Here is a 21,059-nt window from a genome sequence, read left to right on the forward strand (position 1 = left end):
TAACAGCCTTTGTGTTCTGGTAGCAGCTACTAGCCAACTGGACCACAGCCTGGACACTTTCCTTTGTTCTCCCTTTTGGAAATGCAAATTGTCATATACAGCAGAATATAGAACGTTAGAGAAATACTACAGACAGGCTGAAAATTAAAAAAAAAAAAAAAAAAAAAAAAGGAATTACACTGTCGGTTGGACAGCAACCTTGGAAGTGAAAAAGTTTTGACTTGCTAATAGAAGTCTTTATGTAGGAACCTTTCGACATTATTATTTTGTATATGGTGTATAATACCATATATCCAATATCCATATATATAGTATATATATATATATATATATATATATATATATATATATATATATATATATATATATATATTTTATTTGTGTGTGTGTGTGTGTGTGTGTGTGTGTGTGTGTGTGTGTGTGTATACACACACACACACACACACACACACACACACATTTATAAGCTATAAAACACTCCATACATGTTACTGACCGTCAATGGTATGGTTGTTTTCTGACAGTCAAAACTCAAACCACGTTGGGCTTCTAGCAGTGGACGCTGCACTGTTCTAAATTCTGACAGCAGAAAGTCTGGCTTGGGTTGAACAGTTCCCAACGCAACCAATCCCCTCTATTTGGTGCGATGGTTCGGATTGGCCTTTTTGCCTTCCATTAACAAGATGTACCGCCTTCTTTTGACGATTCTCCAATTAGAATGGGAAAGGCGGTTATCTTCCAGCAGTGGCTTTGGCACACAAGCAAGTACCGTACATTAGTATTAGAGTTCAATCAATTTGGAAGGAGTGTGTTAGTATGATACGTGTGTTTTTTCGTGGAATCGTGGTTTTTGTGCAGTAACGCTACGCTAATATTTTAACATATTGGAAATAAGAAGGCAACGCCACAAATCATATTCGTTGAATTAGACAACCGGCAGCGGAGACTGAGACATTTCTTACATTCCTGATTTACTAAATCTTGTGTTATTTCATGCAGCCATGGCAAGAAGACCGGCGGTACGTGAATACGGTGAAGACTTTAGCTTTGTCAGTCCCGTGGTCAAATATTTGCTCTTTATCTTTAACATGCTCTTCTGGGTAAGTTGTTTTATTCCATTGAGATGTTTTCAGAATAATACAGTAATGCACCGTCAAAATGAAAACACCATTCAGCGCTTGTGCATTTAAAAAACTTTGACCTGACGTTTTATATTACCGGTAAATAAATCACTAACTGCACACGTATGCCGTACTGAGACGGTACGAACAAAAGATGATTGTAATAGAAAATCTCGCCACTGCAACTACCAGTCTGTTTTCACCACCTAGAACTATTTTAAATACAATAAATTATGAATAGGTGGTTTCTGTGTAAAAAAAACCCTGCTGATTCATATGCAATACACCCATTTTGTTGCCTGTAATCAGTAGTCAGTTCTACATGACTGGGAATTCTGCTACTACTAGTGTAAGCGCTTAATATTTAACTTGTGTTTATTATGTCAAGGCTTACAGTACACGGCAAGCAGCGTCAATACAGTCAGTAGTGATGAACATACCATGCCGTGAGTACAGTACGGTGTAAGACATGTAAGCCGATGACAAGGACATGTAATTAATTCAATTAGTCAATACATACAGTTTTCTTTTTTGAAGAAGGTTGTACATATTTTTGTTTCACACACAAAGCCCAGTAAGTATTTTAGATAAATGTTAACAAATGTGCTGTAATGTATTAACATTCACCGATGAACTTTGTGGTGGATTTTCCAAACTGAAGATAAACCACAAGGGTTGTTTAAATGATTCTTTAAAAAACACTGTTGCTAAGTTAAATCTCAGCGTTGAAAACGCCCCCTGTGTTCGTGTTCATCTTATCCTTTCTAAATCTGTGCCGTTCTACCGTTTGTGTAATTATATTCCCAACTGCTGAACCTTATAAAACATCTACCATCTACTGTACAGTTATGAAGGCTACTAAAACAATCACAGTAAACGATATGACTAGCAGTGTGTAAGGCAGATCAGAATCTGTCTTTGTGTTGTTTGTAGGTTTTGATGTTTGTTTCTTTTATATGAGTGCAGTTTACAGCAGTTTGCCACATCAGTTCCTTAGAACGAAAACAGGGTGTTGCTATGACCAAACATATTTTTACTAACTTTGTGTAAAATATACACCATATATACTAACACAAAAACAATAATGGAGTAACATTTTAAATTGCATTTTATACGTTTAAAGGGAGCTTCACAGTTTGTTTGCTCTTTGGACATTTTCTGCAGTTCACAGGCATTCAAACTTCATTTAAACCCACTGTTGCCTAGCACCCAAAGTGTATTCAAAATTATGATAATTAGGTTACACTAGTCCATGTGATCTGCAATTTAAAAGGGGTTTTAAGAATTGTTTTCTTGCTTTGGATCTTGACAAAAGCCGACACTACTAGTAATTTTTACAACAGAAGATAATTAGAAATTCTGTTACATTTTATTAAAGGGAAGTGATACAGTAATTAGAGCAGAACTGTGAATTAGGTTATGGCCAGATTGCATGGGGCAGTTAGTAACTACAGTAGAGGTAATATCCATGTATTACAAATCAATATTATATGATTCAAGTCATTATTTTACTTCCCTTAAAGATAGAGTCTTTTATGTGTATTATAGTAGGTTTTGTGCATTTAGGCAGGTAACATTTGTATTGTAGTGTGCTAGCAGGTTTCCAGGTTAATGAGAACAAGCTACAGTAGAATCTGTCCTATCCGATTTTAATTCGTTCCAGGGGTCCATTGGATATGTACAAATATGTACCATTACACATTTATAATTATTATTTTTTTTAATAATCAGTTGTAGACATCAAACATGTCACACTTATTTGAGTTAATTACTAGTTCTATATGCAATTTGATAGACAATACACAAGGTTCAGCAATACACCTTTAAAGAAATGTACTTGAATCCCACAAAACCCAAACCCTGTAACCAAAGGCTGAGGTTGTGTGGAACATCTAAACAGAATGTGGTGTTGCCTAAACTTGCTTTGTGCTTTGCATGTGAGTCAGACGTGCTTATTGTTGCATTGCAGTGTTTTCCTACACGCCCTCTTTTGAAACCATTTGTGATCCTTGGGGACTTGTTCTAATTTAAGCTGGTCAGACCAAGTTCATGTTGCAGGTCACTAGTTTGTAAACTGCACTGTATGCAAATTAAAGTCCCATGCTTAACTGCCGTTTCCGTTTTGATATGTTCACAAAAACACACATACAGTTAAACCTGCTCATGCGACCACCTTTATTTAAGGACCATCTGGTCTAAGCGACCACTTTAAATTCCTCCCATTGATATTTGTGCTTTTATTTAACTGTATTAAGCGACCACCTGTCTAACGCGACCAGCGATCACAATTCTCTACCCAGCAATGGACTCAAACCTGTATTACGCACCCTTACACAGTGCTATTGTTATAAGAAAAATATGATTTTAAATGCTACGTCCTAAATTCAGAGGAATATGGTAACCATTTTAGCTGACTTTTATCTGTAATCAATAAAACAACAGCACCCTGAAAGGCAGACACAGGCATTGAAATAGGATTTAAAAATTTTGTGTGACCTGAGACAGGCAAGCATTCATTACTTTCAAAAAATCATTTGTTTTGTTAATGCATTATCTAAATGAGTGTTATTAAATTACATACTTCCTTTTGTTCACATTACATCTTCTGGCCAGGAAAGCATGTCAGAGACAAATAGAAAATTCATAAGTTATGGGCCCTCTTTTAAGAGATCACCTGTGTTAAGAGGCCGCTATTAGACTGTCCCTTGAGTGGTCTGTTAATACGGGTTTGACAGTATTTAAATCTGATATGGGACGACTGGTGTGTGAAAAGTTTAATTTGAATGTTGCCACAGAACAGAAGTTCTCAAACTTTTTCAGTCTGGGCCCCCCATTTTCTGAGGGTGAAGAACACATGACCTCCAATTTCCATGCAAGTAAAATTTAAACATACGCAGCTACATTTTTAAACAAACTAATGCTTTCAAAACATTTAAATCACACACTTAAGATGCATTGCTAGTCAAAGACTAATTTAGTAATCTACCCATTTTCAACTTCAAAAAACATTGAAATGCAAAAACACAATCCTGCCTTTTCAGTGGTGTTGGGTGCGCCTGCTTTTTCTGAACAAAGGACTGCCAGACGAGGCTCTATGCTGGTAATACACATGCACAAATCATCTTCAGCATTGAGATGGTTACAATATTTGCTTTTGATTGCAATCAGATTCGAAAATTCTGACTCACAAAGACACGTTGATGCGAAAGGCACAAGCACTTTCATGGCTTCGCATACTAGTTCTGAGTATTCCATGCGCAGAGATAACCAAAAATCACAAAGTAATTTGTTTTGGAAAAGTGAGCTTCAAGGTATTATTGCATGATAAGTCCACAAGCTTGTTGTGTACTGCTGGCGTCAAGGCTGCATTTTTAATAGCATCTTCTTCAAATGGGTTTCTTATCCAAAGGCTACCTGTTGCTGTAACTTGAGGAAAATAATGCCGCAACTGGTTTTGTAGGCCTTGCAAGTGTGACAGGATGATGTCCTTTATCTTCAACTCAAAGAATTAATTTTCTCTGATGAAATCTGTCATAAGAGAGAGAGTTTCAAACTGCCATCCTGCATACCTGAACACCAGGTATTAAGCCAATCAAACACATCCACGAGATAAGCAAGCATAGCAAGTCACTGTGAATCTTGGAGAAGTCCACAATAAGGAATTCATTGTTTCTCCAGAAAAATGACTGCTTCTCGTCTCAGCTCAAACAAACATGTCAGAACCTTCCCACGGGGAAGCCATTGTACTTCAGTATGAAACAGAGATTGCTGATGTTCAGAACCCATTTCTTTGCAAAGCACAGAAAACAAACGTGCATTAGTTGATCAACCTTTGATGAAGTTCACCACTTTTACAGCCTCATCAAGCACCTTGTGAAGATCAGCAGGCATATTCTGAGCAGCTAAAGCTTCACGATGTACTGAAGAATGAGTCCAAGAAGCATTGAGCGCAACATGCTGAATTGGAGTCACCTGACCACTGTTCTTTCCCATCATAGCTCTGGCACCATCAGTCCATACACAAGTACACTGCTCACAGTCCAGCCCAGCATCTTTAACTGCCTTAGAAAAAGAGTCATGAATGCTTTCCCCAGTAGCTTGACCTGAAAGTGGACGACAAAACAATACATCCTCCTGCACGGATCCATCGCAAATGTATCTTACAAAAGCAAAGAGCTGTGCAGCCCCTGACGCATCAGTCGATTCATTGAGTTGGATAGCAAAAAGATCACTGTTATTCACTTTCATGAATGTCAGCAGCCATTTCATGAATGCAGTGTGCAACCGAATCATGTGAAAGGGGTATAACTTTTAATTTACTCACGGAACCAGGTCCCAGCATAATAGTTACCATGTCAGCAACACATGTGCTATAGTGATTCAGCAATGGTGTGGGGCTTACCGCTTTTTGCTATCCTTAAAGCCACCACGTAGGACGCATGGAGACAGTGGCACTGGAACAATTTTTAAAGTGGGGGTGCTGAAAGCCATTGAACAAAACTGTAACCCCTGTATATAATGGAAGCCATGCTGCCGCACCCCCAGCACCCCTTGTTCCAGCACCTCTGCATGGAAAGCTTTAGTATTCACACAGCTTGCTTGAATAATGACATCCTGTTGTTTCTTCACGTTCGTTAACTTCCTTTGGAAAAAGTCAATTGGTTTGCCCTTCAGGGAAGGATGCTTGGTTTCTAAACAACGGTGCATTTTTGAAGGCTTCATATTTTCATGAGCAAAGAACACTATGGTTGCAGGTCAGTCACGGATCCAACATATGTTAACCCCACCTCGGTATATTTTTCGTCGTATTTCCGACTTTTTGCTTTTGAAACATGACATGCTCACATTCCTTACTGGCCATCTTAGAATCAGGCTTTTTCAAAAAACGATCCATATTATTACACAATGTAGTTTGCACTTGAATTATTTTATAGGAGAATAAGGAGTTTTCCTGTCAAAACCATAACAGAACAGTTACTGTTGACAAAGTCTGCTAAAGTTTGTGCTCAATGCCTGGAGGAAGCAGATTCTTTTTTCTCAGGAATGGGTTGGTACAATTAATTCCTCTGGCTGAGGAAGCAATGATTGTTTTGTAGTAAGAAATCACCTGTGGCAAGCATACTATGTAGGGGCATATTTTACAAGTGTATTACTGACTTCCGTTTTTGAAAGGGTTCATATTAATATTACAAAAATTGTCTTTTGAGCACTTTCAGGTTACCATGGGCATGTGTATATCTGCTTGCACTGTATATCCTTAATTTGAAATTGAACAATAACCTTAACTCTTTCAACGCTGCAGACCTGTGTACAGATCTAGGAAAAATCCACTGAAAACTACAGACCTCTCTCGTACTACAGAGTGTATAGTAGGTAGGGTAACCACTGAAAACAGCAGACAAGAAAACTAATCCAATATTCTAATATCTATATCTATTTTATTCAGAAAAAGGACATTATTTAATTAGATATCCTATGGTAGTGTGAACCAGTTGAAATGCAGATGTCTATCACATCCAATTTGTGCATTTGTGTTCCGAGTGACACACACTTCAGTGTAGTGATTCACTAGCGATCTGAATAAAACTAATCAACCATGCAGTAGTTACTACAATGGACTGCAATCCAGTTTGGAAGTTGTCTGAATGTCTTTTTTCTTCTTTTTAGGGTGTAGTTGATTTCAGGAATAACAGTGAACTCCAAACCCTTAGAAAATAAAACCTGTATTGTTTGTAAGGAACCACAAGTGGACCATTTGCTTTATAACATGGTGCCAATACAACATGATACCTTTAACTGAACAATGAATGGTGCTTTTCATCTATAATTTATTACCCTATATTAGCCTTTTAGTTTATTTAAAGGAATAATTCCTTATTGTAGCAGTGTTTTTGCACAGTTGAAATGCACTTTAAAATCCCTGTTGAACAGCTTACCCTATATTGGTGTTTTTAAATAGAAATACATTTGCATGGATACATGCTGTTTTATATTATCCAGGTATAATGCCTGTCTATATGTGGTTGTATTACAGCCAACAACATATGTTGCTCTCCCAAGTCAGTATGGACTAGTTGCTAATGGTGTAATAGGTTTCACAAGTACTGTATTTCTATTTTTATTGGTTAATTTTAAGATTTTTTTTTTCTGCAAATGTATAGTCTTACCTAAATATTGCACTGGCTCCAGGTTAGCAATGAATGAGCTATTGAAGACAGTTTTCTGTCTTCAATCCATGTGAATGGACTGGGATGACATACACATTTTATTTTGTTTTGTGGTTTGTGGCCTAATGTAGTCTCTTCACCGATCTGTGCATTTGGATAAAGCTTTTCGAAATGCACTTAGAAGGTACTTGGAATGGATATGAAAAATCAGAGGTGTTGTAACGAATGTAGTTTAGACCACATGTACTTAAAGGTTACAAATCATTTTGAGGGCTGTATTAATGCCACAGGCGTGCTTTAAAAGGTGACCAGGGTGTGATGATTGAAGTAAAAAAAAGATCAACAATAATACATTAGTGTCAATAACTATGATTTTCTATTCCAAGTTGCTATTTACAGTTAAATAGAATACGAACTTTGTCACCAGGGACTTTCTGAGGATGGTTTCAATTTCTTTTTGGTGTCCATTATGTGCTCAGTTTCAGTTTGGAAATGGAAAAGTTACCCTGTCATGTTAATGAGAATGGAAAGTACAGGAACAAACAAATTGACCTTGAACAAGTACAGAGATAGTGTTCAAATTTTTAAGAAAATTCCTCAAATTAACAGTGACATGTTGTTTACTGTACAAAATACCTTGGTGTCCTTCTATAATCAGTCTGGCTAGTTTTAATTAAGAGCTTATTTTTGGGGGTCCGTCCACTCACTGCATTTGTAATTCTACAACAGCGCAGAGCTGTACAATTTCAATTACATAATACTAAGGATAACCCTGCAAGGCTAAATAAGATTTAAGTACTTGTGCAGTTTTTATTTTGAATGGTATAACAGTATGGATTTGCAGACAGACAAAGACCAGTATTCTGTCTAGGGCAAACCAGCCAACCAGCCATGACCAAATGAAAATAGGAATGAGCAACACAGCTCCAGTGCTGTTTTAATGGCTTTAGGTTACCAGACAAATAAAGAAGATGCCAAAGAAAATGGTTCGCTTTTGCATTACAACTGGGGGTACAACTTGGACATAACCATTTAACATTTTCAGTATAATAGGACTTCAAAGAGAATAAGCATGAATCTGCTGTCAAAATTAGGCAACTGGGGAAATCACCAGGCTGTAGGTGAAAAGACACAAAAACTTTAAAATTGTATTTCTGTGATTAAAAAACAATATGCTATATTTCCTCAACATGAAGTGTGAAGAAGTGGTTGCAGTGGCATCAAAGCATACAGTATTAATATTGATTACAAAAAAAACAAACTTTGAGGATCAATATTGGTTTGAATTATTGCTCTAATATATTTAGAGAGGGGGGTACATTTTCTTATTTTATAAGGTGCTACTGACAAACAAAACAAATGCTCCAGAAGAATGTACTCATGTTTTATTAGAGTATGTGACATGTGTCTCAGATAACCAGTCAGTACAATTGAATTCTGCTTACAATATTTTGAACCTTTGCCCTCCACAAATACCATGACATTCTCATCACTTTACAGTAGAAATAGTATCAGAATAGTGAATTAAAAAAGAAATTCAGGACTTGGCAAACAAGGCAACACTACAGTATAGCTCCTTTTTGTTTCTTAAGACACACACCCTTTTCTGGACAACAGGAGTTTTTCTTGCAATGCAACAGGATATTTCTGTCTGCGCTGAAGGTCTTTGTATCCGTAGGTTCCAAAGTGTACAGAGTCAGTAAGCTCCAGCCTCTGTCTTGCTTGGCATGCCCCCACCTGTCATCATAAGTCAAAGCTGCATGACAGCTTCTGACAGGCTTAGCAGTTTCCAAATTCCAATAAAGCATAAAGAATATTACACCCACAGCATTAATTACAGTATGAAGTTTTTATTGTTGTTGTTATCATCAATACAATACTGTTATTTCTGACACAAGGTGATACAGGGCCAAAGCAATTGAGGGCAAGAAGAAACAGATTTTTCAGAATATATGTAATGTACATCAGGTTAACTACAGCTGATAGAGGAATGGTTGGAAATAGGATAGCACATGTTTTTACTGTATAAACAATAGTTGCCTTCTTTTCTTTACAGGTGATTTCAATGGTCATGATTTCAATTGGAGTTTATGCCAGAGTAATGAAGCACGCAGGTGGGTAATATTGTCTTTATTAACAGTAGTTATGATCAGACTCCATTTCCATTTGATACTTGAGAGATCATACTTGCTGTACAAATACAAAGCCCTGAAGCACTGTCCAATACTTGTTGGAGGGTTGCGTAATCTATCTGCCGTCTTCGTGTACTCACAGTACAATCAAGAGGAAAGTTACAGCCATCAGATAGACTAATAAGGATATCCATGTTAGAGAGCTGGACCTAATGGAACATGAGGTTGAGATTTCAGATTTAACAGAGTGGCATTATGGTGAGCTAGTGTTACACGATGGTCACAAGGAGTTCACTATATAAACCCTATTGGTCCTATAATGCAGACTTGGCAGTGGGCAGCGGCAGCAGTGAATGACTACTGTAGCTGCTTCAGTCCTGTGCTGGCAAGAGTGAGGGGCATAAAAAGTGCCATTGTAATGGTCTAATCAAGGACCAGTGGGACTTTTCTTTTATTGGCTGAAGCAAAGCTGGTAATCGTGTTGATGTGGCTGGGCCGTGCCTATTTGTGGCTGTTCTCTTGTCAGCAACCTTTGCACAGATATCAGAAGTCCTTGGGGAGAGACACTGAGAATTTGGCAGGACATTCTGCACCATTTTTCCTTACAGTCCCACAGATTAGACCGCATGTGCCTTGGGGTGTTTAAGCAGCATTTCTTTTCATCAATGGTATGTGAAGCTTTAGGGTGTGGATATATATTTTGACATCATTATGCCTTTGGTGTTCTTTTTTACATGGTGTTTGGGAGTTTACCAGATTTAAACTATAAATATGGCCTAATTTTGAAGGTAATTTAATTTAATGACAGATACAGAAGTGTTTGGACGAGTCTGGAATTTGGAAAGCTTTTTTCAGTTATGCCCAGATTCACTGATTACATGTACCTCAAGAGAAAAATATCCTAATACATTTTTGTTCTACTGGGTGTTTGTGCTTAATAAGCTGAAGTCTAATTGAAAGCAAATATATTATGTTTTGTAATCCTAGTGCTAGTGTGTCTGGGCAGTCTGTAAGAATTGTATTTGTACTCCTACACATTCCTAGAAAAACAAACCGACCAGGAATTGATTTGATTTACTGTGAAATCAAGCACAAAACAACATGCACACTCTTTGACTCGATACAGGTTTATAGAACACTCTTTAATGGGATTCCATTTGGAGATTTACAATGTGATGCAACAGACTGAGTGCTAAATATTTAACAACACCATGCACTTGGTGAATACAGTTAAGGTCTAACCTTTTCAGTTGTGAGTTTATGTGAAATTTTAAAGAAATAAACAATAATTAAACACCATAAAATGCAATGATATGTGTAGTAGAGGTGATGCTTTTTTTGCTAAGTCCTGTCTTTACAGTAGCACTATCTTCTCCTACAGTAGATTTTTACAGTAGTATATGCCCTCTTTCTTGCATTTGGTTTCATTGACACACCATAATACAGACCAGTACATGACATCCATGTTCAAACATTTTGTGCACAAAATACTGTTATTCATATCTGTACTGTACATCCATATTCCTTTTTTAGAGAACCACATATCTCAGAACATACTGTATTAGAAATTGTGCTTGGGATTTGTAAGGGTGGATAGAAATGCTTAAGAAATCGCTTATTGTCCTGTCCTTGGACAGTGCTCACGTTGACTAAAAGCCGTAACAGTGTGTTCCACAAATTAATTTGGCCTTAACATCTTACATATATAATTTACAAACAAACTTGACAGCATGATTTACTGTAACAGGCCAAAGAAAACGAATGAGGATTTGGGGATCATAACCATTAACTTAAAGGGATACTTAATCAAAAGCCATTTTTTACCAGAGTGAGTTTGGGAAGCATATTAATGTTGTATAGGCAACCTATTGGCGTCAGTAGACAGCGCAACGCTAACGTGCATCCGTACCTTACTTCCCTGCTGTCAGCCTTGAAGTGTTTTCAGAAGCAATTTTCCCTGGAATACTTAGAAAGCATGGCAAACAGTCAAGAATCATAAGACAATAACAGGTAAGAAATGTTAAATGGGGAAATTGTAGACTATATATGATTTGAATTGAATGAATTGTTATTGGCAAGACATACTGGAACAGTAATATCTCTGCTTTTCATTCTAAAGATATGTTGTTTTTTTTTTCTTTTGCAGAAGCGGCTATGGCATGTCTAGCTGTAGACCCTGCTGTTATGTTAATGGTGATTGGAGTATTAATGTTTCTAATAACTTTCTGTGGGTGTATTGGCTCTGTACGAGAAAATATCTGCCTCTTACAAACGGTGAGTTTCAAACTGAGATGCACTGTAGATCGTCCGTGCAATTATCACTACAACCAGAAAGGTAAATCTGACACTCCGACAGATCACTGTGGCTCAGGTGAAGTTAGCACAAGGAAACCCTTCCCTGCTTGCCTTTCATGACCTTAGAAAGAAGGACATCTCCATCTTAAAGTGTTACAGATCACCCTGCGAGTTTACAGGAAATGCATTGCAGTGTGTTACCTTTGTTGTGTCCGGTGTTGACCGCATCGCAGTGTTCGCCAAGAGAAAAAAAAAAAAAGGATTGCAGTGTATCCAGATCACACTCTCGCCAACAACAAGGCAGGTTTTCTGCTCCCACGATACGCTGCTCATTTCAATCAGAGCACAAGCTGGGTAGCAGAATGAACTACATACACTGGGGTGTTTAGTAGAAAGTATCTCTCTCTTCTGGTGAACATCCCTAAATAAAAGTTGAAAAAAAGCCATTTCCATGGTTATTTACCTATGATGTGTGAATAAACACTTTCAAAACTATAGTGAACATGTAAAAAAGAAAACAAATATGATATGGACAAGATGGAATAGAGCAAATGATGGGTGACATGTTTCTTGTTCACGCTGCAGGGCGTTCTGTAACACATAGTGTTCTGCAGGACTTGGATTAAATTAACCCACTGTGTCTGTGCTTTGCAGATGGCATGGTGTGTGTACACCTATAGAAAGGACTATATGTGACAACTGATGCCTTGTATATTGACAGTAGGGTTTAAACACATTACAGTGTGGCAGTGGAATTTATCCTGCATGTCACATGAGCTGAGTAACTCCCTTGCATTTCATATTTTCTGGATTGCCCTGTCTTTCCTCATACAATAAAGACGGATTTAAACAGATTCTAATGCGGACCAGCTAAATAGAATTTGGCTGCAAATGCATGCAAATGATGTTCTTTGAAGAATAAATAAAGGATCGAACTGGATCAGCAATTTGATCCCTGGGTGTGTCCTTTAAAGTTAAGACCAATGTATGGTCTGTTGCTATGAGATCAGCTGAACTAGTAATGCTTAAATAAACAATTGTGTGGGTTAATGTTATTCTTTTTCCAAAATAATGGATGTTATTTTTCAGCAAAACAGAAGACTGATCACTTTAATGTGCTTTAATACAAATGAAACTCAACATTGTATCCATGCAGCTTACTCAAACAAATCACATTTGCTGTTTGGAAGTCTCTTCTTTTGTTGACTGTGATAAAAATCCTTATTAAGCGATAGGCTTTTTCCTTTTTCAGTTTTCCATCTGTTTGACCATAATCTTTCTGCTGCAGCTGGCAGCTGGAGTCCTGGGATTTGTCTTCTCTGATAAGGTACAAGTTTTCATTACCCTCACAACCAGATTAAAGGTGCCTTGTTCCCTAGTTGATGTCTGTAATGGATGCCTCTATTAAGTTTGCAGGGCCCTTGCTTCTTTAGAAACATCAGCATCTGGATGTTTTTTTTTAATTAGCTTCCTCGCTATACATCACTCTTATACCAATCCTATTGCATTCTGAAATTGCAGTGGCTGCGCAAAATTAGACTTGTGTGATTAGACCTAGTTGCATCCTTTTATTGTACACTTTCTATACAGAATGTGGCATCCATATATTTATTTGGTGAAATCCAAGAGGGGGTTGGGGAGTGCTGTTGCTAGTGAAAAAGCTACACGGTCCACTGTTTTTCAAGGTCAGAATACTGCAAAGACTTGAATTGCTAATGCTAAAACATATAAGCAAAAGGTCATTACACCTTGGATATCTAGATGTAACAAAACAAACATAACATTAGTTTTACTCTCTGCAAAAAATATATGGTAAGCTTGTGACCAGTTAAATATTGAGACCAGCTTATCGCTAAGACCTTTTTAATGTAATAAATAATGGAAACTCCAGATCTTGTTAAAAGTAATTGTATATATTCTGACTATAAATAGTAATACAATTCGATTTGTATCTCAGTGCAAAGTGTGGCATTGAAAAGTAATATTATGTAATACTGAAAAAAAATGTTGTTTACTATTCTGTTAATAAGTCATTTATCAGTTTTTTTTAAAAACAAGAAAAGCAATGACCTCCAAAATGTCCCCCATGAAAGAAATGCTTACGATTGTCCGCTGTAGTTTGCCTTGCTTTTTAGCGCTTTAATCTTGAATGCATTTGAGGGAAACAAGAGTTTTCAATGAACTCCTTTCTTTGCTTTCTACTGCCCCCTGCTGAGAGATTTTATAGTAATTAATGGAGGTGCAGCTCTTTTCACACATTTTATTGTAAATGTGATGTCCCCAATATCACTGATTTAATTCATCTTGCAAATTCGAGGTCTGCTCGGGCTTAAATTTAAAACCCGACCAGACCAAACAAAATCCAAACCCAACCTGAGCCTGAGACCTTTGAAATATTTGCATAACTGACACGTCTTTTTGCTTTTGCATTTAATTAATATTTTGCAAGATTTGGATTGTACAAAGCCACATTGACTTTTATTATCAGTGAGTACAACAATGTTGTAATTTTTCCAAACGGAACGTTCCACTGCTACACATTCTCCTATATATATATATATATATATATATATATATATATATATATATATATATATATATATATATTATATATATATATATATATATATATATATAAATGTACTCCAGGCTATATACAGTACAGGTGAGTCTGCTTTATATAAAGCGGGTCATGATATAAACAGAGTTTCACGTTTGCCTATGACAGCACATTATGAGTGCGAGAAAACAAGAAAAAAAACTAACGGTGAATTAAAGAGCAGTGTTTTAATACTGCAAATTTAGTCGTTCTTTACATTTAAACAAATGCATAGTTTACTACAGGACAAATACATTTTGTATCATTAACTGGAACAAAACAGCATTTGTATAAGACTGACTTGAATTTGTTAACGTTGGTCTTTTGCAGCTAAACTGTATCCCGTTAACACCACACAGCATTTGTTGACTGGCTTCACAAAATGTCAGTTTATCAGCCAAGATGATTATTGGTTGTTAGTTGTGTTTTAAATTAATTATATCCTGTGGTTACTTAGTAAAGCCTGGCCACGCAGCATTTGACAGGCTGCACAAAATGAATAAGATATTAAGAGAGGTCATTTCTCAAAGAACCTATGGTGCATGGCAAATGGTTTTTCAAAAATCGTGAAGCAGGAGATTTTAGGAAGCACTTGCACACAGAGGAAGAAAAAAAATACTCACTTAAAATTAAAAATGCCATAATCAACACTAACCCGGGCCAACCCGACCTGACCCGAGCCGTGACCATAATATACAAACTGCACCTGACCAGACCCGAACCCGTCACTTATTGTCGTGTCCCGTCGGGCTAGGATCTTGTAGCAAGGCTCTAATGCAAATGGTATCCCAGACATATGTGACATAAATAATCTGTATCTCTCTGTTGAAAGATAGGTTGTAGGCATCATGGGTAAGACAGATCTGTCAGCCTGCATAGGACTGATAGTAGATAGGTTCTTTTGTATCAAACATTGCACATATTGCTGCTTTAAGCTGGCCATCAGTATTCATGATTTACTACATAGGTGAGACAGTTTGCACAAGAACATTGTCTCTGAACATTATCAAAAATGAGTTAGCTATGAGTTATGCCTCCTGAATATTAAAACTTGAAATGCTTCTATCCGATATGTGATTTTTGCCAATGACTTGCCTTTGCTATCTTGTGTATAAACTGCTGCTTTATTCTGTCTGACAGGCACGGGGGAAAGTGAGCGAGATTATCAACAATGCCATTATTCATTATAGGGATGACCTTGATCTCCAAAACCTGATTGATTACGGACAGCAAGAGGTAAAGAAACCATGTGTTAGTCAGTGCAAAAAAAGGAATATTACAGACAAGCTGATCGATAATTGCTTTCTTTTGTGCAAGTCAGTCTATTTCACATTTAACAGGAGCATATGTAAAGATCCCAAATCATTTTCACGAACGGGCTGTTTTTGTTTCCAATCATGTTATAAATCAGTATTAAGTTATTTGTTTATTCTGTTAAAACGTTTATACAATAAATATTGTATTACTTTGTTTCCACATGGAACGAGCTCATAACATTTTTTTTATTGCTCCTCCTTTGCAGTAACTAGCTCTATTTAGGTTTTTTCCATTTTTATTTATTTTTTGTTTTGGTTCTTTTAACTTGGGCAAAGATTCAATACTCAAAAGTAGCTGTAGCTAACATTAGTTCTCATTATGCTTGCCCTGCCTTTCAGGAAGGCTGTTACTGTTTCACCCAGCAGTGTCTGAAGTCAAAACATGTTCCTGGTTGCAAAGCATGTTAGTCTAAAGAGGAATCAGCTGGTTGGTTAATGACAGGGAAAAACGTTGTGATAGGGGTGCAGGCAAAATTACTGTCCAGGTGAAATGGCTAAAGAAGCTTTTGTGGTTTGTTGTGCTATGTTAGCTTAATAATAATGAGCTATTTGCATAATTCAGTGGTGAGATAGTCTACTAATTATCCCTTTCATGAAGAATTATCATACTTGTTACTGATTTATTTATTTTTCATTATATCTTTGTATTATTTTTATTATACATACGAATACCTATAGCATCCAAAAGAGCATACCAAACCAGGAGTAAATTACCAGTTTGAAATATTACAACTACTTTTGTCATAGCACTCTTCTGGGAATTCTGCCCATAGTTTCTTATTGTCAAAGTAAATGCTCCCCACAGCCCAGTTTCACAGCAGGCTCTGCAACATACGAGTGAGGTGAGTGGTTCCAGTTCTCAATTCTGACCAATAGGCTTCTGAATACCTTTTTTTAATAATTAATGAGAATAAGATTATGTACATGACTACAGTCTGAGATTGTGATGGTTTGCAGTGCAGGGTAGTGGCTGATCAGGGCTCACTTATTTTTCCAGTTCAGCTGCTGCGGTGGGATATCGTACAAGGACTGGTCTCAGAACATGTACTTCAACTGCACTCCTGACAATCCCAGCAGGGAGCGCTGCTCTGTCCCGTACTCCTGCTGTCTCCACCCTAAAGATGAGGTAAAGGCTGAGTCTGAATAGGTTACCAAATTGTAATGCATCTAATTCTAAATCAAGGAGAGGCAGCAGATAGGTGTAGTGACCCAGATAGGTGTAGTGTTGTGCCAGGTAATGAAGGCTGAGGGAACAAACACACAATAGTAAAATCATTCTCCGGTTTATAAGGTTCCTGTATAATCAGGGTTTGCACCTTTTTGTTTTACTGTAACTGACTGTAACATGTAAACACCCCACCCTGATAAAACAGTGATGATAAACCATGGCAATGTACAATCAATTTATTTAAAAAAAACATAATCATACTAATTTTTGCAGCGGGCTGACAGTATGGAAAGGCATTGTAACAGTCCAATCATCATTTTTGCATTATGCAGATGGCACAATACGTTTGTACATAATGGGAACACAGGCGCACTTGTCGTTGATTTTAAAACTGAACCGTGTGTTTTGTGAAGCTACAGTGGTGCGTAAAACAGCTAGTATGTAAAAGAAAATGAGGATTTGGTTAAAGAAACCATAAAAGGAAAGACAAAAATGGTGTGCAAATACTGTACTGTACAGTTGTAATTCCTGAGAAAAGTTACATAAATATGTATAGTTTACCTGCGTGGGATCTGTTTACCTTCATTCAGTTTGAAGTCCTTCATTTCAGTCCTACTCTGCAAAGAAATCAAGCTGTAACTATAATGCAACCACCGGAGGGCAGTAAAGAACATAACTTAAATTCCAGTTGCTGTTAACATCTATGCAAATCAGAACAATTAAAAAATCATTAAGACTTCAGGATGGCAACCTGTGTATAAACTAGCTTCAGTTGTAGCATCATCACAGTGTATTAACTTGTAGTACATGCCTTTTCTAGCATGTAACACTGTAATGTTTTAGCAGTTGTAAAAAGATGTGCTTCTTTGAAAATCAATAAAGAAAGAAAACACTGTGCGCTTCTTTCTGCAGGCTGTGATCAATACAATGTGCGGCCAGGGAATGCAGGACCTGGATTACTTGAAGGCAGGAGTGTTCATCAACACCAACGGCTGCATCGACAAGCTGGTGAACTGGATCCATGGGAATCTCTTCCTACTGGGAGGGATAGCGCTGGGCCTCGCCATTCCACAGGTGAACAGGAAAGCTTCTTACCAGAGCCATTGCACCAAACTTTAGACCAAATTCCTTACCTTCCTTGGGAACATCAAGTTTATTTATGCTGTAGTGTATTATGTATTTAAAATATATAGACTTTTTGTTTTTTGTCACCCTATGGTGAATGCCATTCATTTCAAGAAAGCTTTCCCCCTTGAATCTGTTCAGTTTTGACATTGATTAGAAGAAAAACGAAACCACCAAAACTAGTCCAACTTTGATTTTCTTTCTTTCTTCATCCACACAGTTGGTTGGGATCCTTCTCTCCCAAGTACTGATCAACCAGATAAAAGACCAGATAGAGTTGCAAAGGTACAACCTGCAGCACCGATCGGATCCCTGGAGCTGACATGGCGAGCGCTGCTGAGAACATGTGAGCACTGTCAGGGGGGTGCTATTGGAGACTGCTGTACTTTTTGTTGAAGATGAACTTTTCAGTACAGAGGTTTGTTCATTGGGCTATGCCTAGAAACTAAAATTCAGTGTCAAGGGCTTGGAGTCATAAAGGCTATGTAGTATGTTAATGGGAGGCATGCTGGTGAGCAGAGATCTGAATATCAAAGTGTGCTGACCCTCTTTGATATTAGAATAGTGGTTGTTTGTGAATCCTAGGTCCATTAAATATCAGCACTCCCAAAGGGTTACATAGCACTGTATGATATTGAATATTTTAATACTTAGTCTATTAATAAAAGCATTGAAAAACCTGATATTTTAAAAGAGGAACCATCTGTTATACTGACGTTTATTTAAAAGACCCATTTAAAATATAATAATTAATGCAGCTCATTATGGATAAGTTGTTTTTCTTTTCTTTTTTACTTTCCTTACTGAGCTGGAAACATTTATTTAATGTGGATACAAATTGAAAATGACAATTGCATAACATTGTAATGGGAAAGAAAGAAAGGGGTATCACTGGCACATCTCTTTGTTGGTTCAGATCATATCTGTCTAATAGGAAGCAATTAATTAAAGCTGTAAATCTGATACTGCCCCAGTTACACAAGGTGTCCCCCAGGGCTCTGTTCTGGGACCATTATTATTTAGTATATACATGTTTCCACTTCGCCATATTAATTTCTTAAAGTTAAATTGTGTCAAGACTGAGGTTATGCTAATTGGCTCCCAACAACTGCTGCGCAAGTGCATTGATTTTTGTTTGGCTGTGAAAAGCACTGACATTAGAGATTCACCTCAAGTGCGAAACTTGGGTATTATTTTTTATTCCACCTTTCGTTTGAAGCTCGTGTTAGAAATATAACTAAAGTGTCATTCTTTCAACTTTGTAACATTGCCCGGTTTTTGTCCTCATCTTCTGCTGAGAAATTAATTAATGCATTCATCTCCTCAGGATTGGACTATTACAGTGCTTTTTTTGTTAAAGTACTAAATAGGCTTCAGTATGTACAGAATTCTGCGGCCCAGGTTTTAACTCATACCTCTTCTTGTGAGCACATAACACCTGTACTGTGTAAACTACACTGGCTCCCTGTGGTATCGGGTTGACTACAAAATTCTGCTCCTTACCTATAAGGCCTTAAATGGTCCTGCCCCCGTTTATGTGAGAGGTCTATTGCAAAAGTACATTCCAGCGTGCAATTTAAGATCCATGGATGCCGGGTGTCTTATTCAGCTTAGGACTAGGCTCCATACTATGGGAGACCAGGCTTTTTGTAGTGCCGCCCTACGACTATGGAACGTGCTGCCCAGATCTAGTTAAGATTCTGAGTCTGTGGGTATTTTTTAATCTCGCTTAGACACACCTTTTTAAGATATAGCTTTTGCTGATTTGTTTTAACTTTTGATTTGTTTTATTGAAATGATATTTTATCTGTACCTTTTGTATATTGTATGTTTGTATTGTTGTTCTTGTACAGTGCTTCGGGTCTGACAAAAGCGCTCTATAAATAACATTTATTATTATATTATTATTATTAATATTAATAATAATAATAATAATATTAATATTATTATTATTATTATTATTATTATTATTATTATTATTATTATTATTATTATTATTATTATTAATAAAGGGTCTGTAAGCACTAGACTGGTACAATGTATTATTCTGTGAAACCTTACAGTACATGCCTCTTCATGGTTATAATCTTTAGTGCTTTTATATGAACTAATCTGGTAGGCTTGGGGACCATTTTATGTCAAAGAAAATTAATTGCTAATTGTACTAAACTAGTACAGTAACAAGTAACACAATGTTAATTTAAGGACTCAAAACTGTGCCTGGTACTTGAGTTTTAATTTTGTAACATTGACAGTTACATTTTTATTTCATTAAAAAAAAAAAAAAAAAAAAAAAAAAAAAAAAAATGCAAATTGTACTTTGGTGTAAACGGCACGATCAACTAGGCATCTTATGTCATTCTCTTTTAGTTTGCTCCTTCCTACACAGTTTGGTCACAAAATGAAGAGGCACTTGCTAAAGTATTTCTGATTTTCTAGAACAAGTGCTCCTTTTAAGTGCCTAAAATGCATATAGTGAAATTTTACGGATTTTATTTAGATGTAAAAATACTGTGAAATCGTAAAAGATTTAAAATGATAATTCAGTGATTAATTTAAGATATCTTTTATGTCATTGATGTACAGTTGCACAGCTGTCTGCCTTTTATCTGTGCAAGGCTATTAAATATCTGTGCTTTGTAACAGTATTGTAAAATATTACTGCTTTATTGTTTGAATTCTGTTATATTGGTTATCAGTGGTTATAGGAGGTGTTAATTTGACGATCTTTGTAATTCTGTCTGTATCTCGTATTAAAGTGGAATTACCGTAAGGTTGAAGTTTGAAAAGAAGGTCCTGTTTGTATCTATGAAAAATATGACTTCATGAACATAATATTAATCAACATAATATTGTCTGCATCTGAAATCTGTAGATTAGGTTGATCACCAAAAAATGTGTCACTTTTTGCAGTGTTATAAACTAAATGTCCTCCTACAGTAGCAGAATGTGTTGGTAAATGATTTTTTTTTTTTTTAAAGTCATTTTTATCTGGCAGTTTTATATTATGTATCAGACCAAACCAGAAAAAATATAACATTGTTTGTTTAATGGACTGTGAAAGAAGGGTCTCTCCACAGTTTACTAGTTATCAAAGTTCTTGTTTCATTCACTTGAAGCAGGGTAGAAACTCACA

General features: G+C 36.7%; 1 protein-coding gene across 2 annotated transcripts; it reads left to right on the forward strand.

Annotated features, from left to right (window-relative positions):
• Positions 1-748: 748 nt before the first annotated feature.
• Positions 749-18,806, forward strand: LOC121318375 (tetraspanin-33). Of its 2 annotated transcripts, none has more exons than XM_041254957.1 (8): positions 749-1,100; positions 9,345-9,402; positions 11,567-11,694; positions 13,004-13,042; positions 15,455-15,550; positions 16,628-16,756; positions 17,711-17,872; positions 18,144-18,806. In XM_041254957.1, the coding sequence occupies exons 1-8, from the start codon at positions 1,002-1,004 to the stop codon at positions 18,243-18,245; spliced, it is 813 nt and encodes a 270-aa protein (XP_041110891.1). In that variant the 5' UTR covers positions 749-1,001; the 3' UTR covers positions 18,246-18,806. The 2 variants fall into 2 exon arrangements, with proteins under 2 accessions (XP_041110891.1, XP_041110890.1); XM_041254956.1 differs by having other exon boundaries at positions 750-1,100; positions 12,968-13,042.
• Positions 18,807-21,059: the final 2,253 nt, after the last annotated feature.

This window comes from Polyodon spathula, chromosome 7, assembly GCF_017654505.1.
Source record: "Polyodon spathula isolate WHYD16114869_AA chromosome 7, ASM1765450v1, whole genome shotgun sequence".
Taxonomy (NCBI): Eukaryota; Metazoa; Chordata; class Actinopteri; order Acipenseriformes; family Polyodontidae; genus Polyodon; species Polyodon spathula.

Excerpts from the sequence above, each read along its gene's own strand:
- LOC121318375 (XM_041254956.1), top strand. The coding sequence starts at position 1,002 with ATGGCAAGAAGACCGGCGGTACGTGAATACGGTGAAGACTTTAGCTTT. Across the intron at positions 11,695-12,967 it reads ATATCTGCCTCTTACAAACG|TTTTCCATCTGTTTGACCAT; the intron begins GTGAGTTTCAAA and ends TTCCTTTTTCAG. Across the intron at positions 15,551-16,627 it reads TTGATTACGGACAGCAAGAG|TTCAGCTGCTGCGGTGGGAT; the intron begins GTAAAGAAACCA and ends TTATTTTTCCAG.